Genomic DNA, 2,227 nt, shown 5'->3' with positions numbered 1-2,227 from the left:
AGCTGCGGGAGGAGCCGCGGGGCTGGCGGGGCCGCCACGTCCTCACGGTCTCGCTGGACTCTGGCCTCTTCCAGGTCTGACCTCTGACCCCGCAGTCGCCCACTCTGTCTGCCAACCAGTTGAATCCGCCTCTAGTCAGCTCCTCTCCACTCCCTCCCCTGCGCCCGCCCCTCCGGGCCTGCTCCGAGCCCACCCGCACCCCTCCGCCTGGCAGGGGGCTCCCGGATTTCTGGCCCCGTCTTGGGGAGTCAGCGCTTTGCCAGCCTCTGGGAAACCCTTCTAATCGCCGGCCCCTCTCCCAGCTCAAATCGTGGGATTTCGGGGCCTGTTCTGGTCCGCGAGAAAGGGCCTATCTGAGCCCAGCTCTCTTTTAAAAATAAATTTTTATTGATTTCAGAGAGGGGAGAGGTAGAGAGAGAGAGAAACATCAGTGATGAGAGAACCATTGATCGGCTGCCTCCTGCACGCCCCCTACTGGGGATCGAGCCCGCAACCCAGGCATGTGCCCTTGACCGGAATCAAATGGGACCCTTCAGTCCGCAGGCCGACTCTCTATCCACTGGGCACACCAGCCAGGGCTGAGTCCAGTTGAACCCTTCCTGACCCTCCCCCTGCTCCGGCAGGTCCCTCATACTCAGACCATGCCCTGGTACAGAGGAGGAGAGCGTGGTTGTGCAGGGCTAGGGCAAGGCCAAGACGGACTCGGGGGGTAGGGTAGGGGTCCTCTCCCTCCCCAGTGCTGACTGCCCCTCCCCCAGGACACCATGGCGGTGGGGAGTGAGCTGCAGGGCCTGAAAGTGAAGCGACTCCATGTGGGAGGCCTGCCTGCCAGCAGCGAAGAGGAGGCGCCTCCAGGGCTGGTCGGCTGTGTCCAGGTGGGGTCAGCACGGGGTGACCTGGGCCTCGGGGTGAGTGGGGAGAGCAGGGCCTGGGGACCTGAACAGCTGCGTTTACCTGGGCGGGGGGCTGAGCCATAGACAAGTCAAGCCTTTCTGTGCTGCTGGAGGCGAGAGTCCAGCTCCGATGGTCACGGGCCTTAGAGGTCAGTGTCAGGGGCAGCACACTGGGGGCCCCTGGGCTGAATTAGGGACATGGGGTCGGGTCGGGTCGGGAGCTGCATGTCAGGGGTCATCAGGCCAGCTGTGTCCACAGGGGGTGTGGCTCGGCTCCACGCCTATGGGGTCCCCAGCCCTGCACCCCCCCGCGCAGCGAGTGAATGTGGAACCGGGCTGTGTCGTGGACAGCGCCTGTGCGTCTGGGCCGTGCCCGCCCCATGCGGACTGCCGCGACCTCTGGCAGACCTTTTCCTGCACGTGCTGGCCAGGTAGGGCCTGGGCGGGGGCGTGATTTGGGGGCTGCTGAAGACTCGGGGACCCGGAGAGCCTGGAGGGGGAGGGGGAGGCCGAGGACGGCGCCACTCCCTACGTGCCCTGTGGTCAGTGTCCTGAGCTCTCTGACCCGATCTGCAGGTTACTATGGCCCGGGCTGCGTGGACGCCTGCTTCCTGAACCCCTGTCAGAACCAGGGGTCCTGCCGGCATCTCCCAGGAGCCCCCCATGGCTACACCTGTGACTGTGTGGATGGCTATTTCGGGCAGCACTGTGAGCACAGGTAGGGGGCCAGGGGCCGAGATCAGGAAGGACCTGGGGGCGTTAAGAGGGCGCTGAGAGATCGGAGGCATCTCACCTGGCTGTGCACCCCCAGGATGGACCAGCAATGCCCACGAGGCTGGTGGGGAAGCCCGACCTGCGGGCCCTGCAACTGTGACGTTCACAAGGGCTTCGACCCCAACTGCAACAAGACTGATGGGCGGTGCCACTGCAAGGTGTGCCGGGGCCTGATCCCTGACCCCTGGCCTTTGAACTCTCCCCTAGCCGTGATTTGTGATTCTTTTCCAGCTTGCTGACCTCTGCCCCCTGACTCAGGCCCTGACCCTTTACCCGTCCTGTGACCTAAGTGCCGTCCTTTGTCCTTGGCATCTGACCCCTCCCTTAAGTTTCGCTTGAGGCCCGGCTTCCTTCTGGCCTGTGAGCATTGTTCTCTCGACCCTTCGTCCTTGGCTCTTCTTCCCCAAGCAAGCATTGACCTCTGACGTCAGGCCCTGACCCCTTCTCAACCAGGAGTTCTACTACCGCCCCCGGGGCAGTGACGCCTGCCTGCCTTGCGACTGCTACCCTGTGGGCTCCACCTCGCGCTCCTGTGCCCCCCACAGCGGGCAGTGCCCCTG

General features: G+C 64.4%; 2 protein-coding genes across 2 annotated transcripts in view; both read left to right on the top strand.

Moving 5' to 3' along the window:
• Positions 1-2,227, top strand: part of CELSR3 (cadherin EGF LAG seven-pass G-type receptor 3) — a gene marked incomplete at its 5' end in the record, with an annotated part of 23,979 nt that overhangs the window by 7,886 nt on the left and 13,866 nt on the right. Inside the window, 6 exons of the mRNA XM_015568270.1 lie at positions 3-74; positions 759-875; positions 1,153-1,324; positions 1,470-1,611; positions 1,705-1,825; positions 2,121-2,227. The exon at positions 2,121-2,227 is cut by the window's right edge and continues 51 nt beyond it. Of these exons, the coding sequence (XP_015423756.1) occupies positions 3-74; positions 759-875; positions 1,153-1,324; positions 1,470-1,611; positions 1,705-1,825; positions 2,121-2,227 (731 nt within the window). The remainder of the gene's footprint in view (positions 1-2; positions 75-758; positions 876-1,152; positions 1,325-1,469; positions 1,612-1,704; positions 1,826-2,120) is intronic.
• LOC107184200 (collagen alpha-2(I) chain-like) overlaps positions 698-2,227 on the top strand; it is a 16,865-nt gene continuing 15,335 nt past the window's right edge. The window contains exon 1 of the mRNA XM_015568327.1: positions 698-709. The gene's annotated coding sequence lies outside the window, so the exon portion shown is untranslated. The remainder of the gene's footprint in view (positions 710-2,227) is intronic.

The sequence above is a fragment of the Myotis davidii genome, unplaced genomic scaffold (genome assembly GCF_000327345.1).
Source record: "Myotis davidii unplaced genomic scaffold, ASM32734v1 scaffold663, whole genome shotgun sequence".
Classification (NCBI taxonomy): domain Eukaryota; kingdom Metazoa; phylum Chordata; class Mammalia; order Chiroptera; family Vespertilionidae; genus Myotis; species Myotis davidii.
The sequence above is the reverse complement of the archived record's forward strand: the minus strand, read 5'-3'. Positions and strand labels throughout refer to the sequence as shown.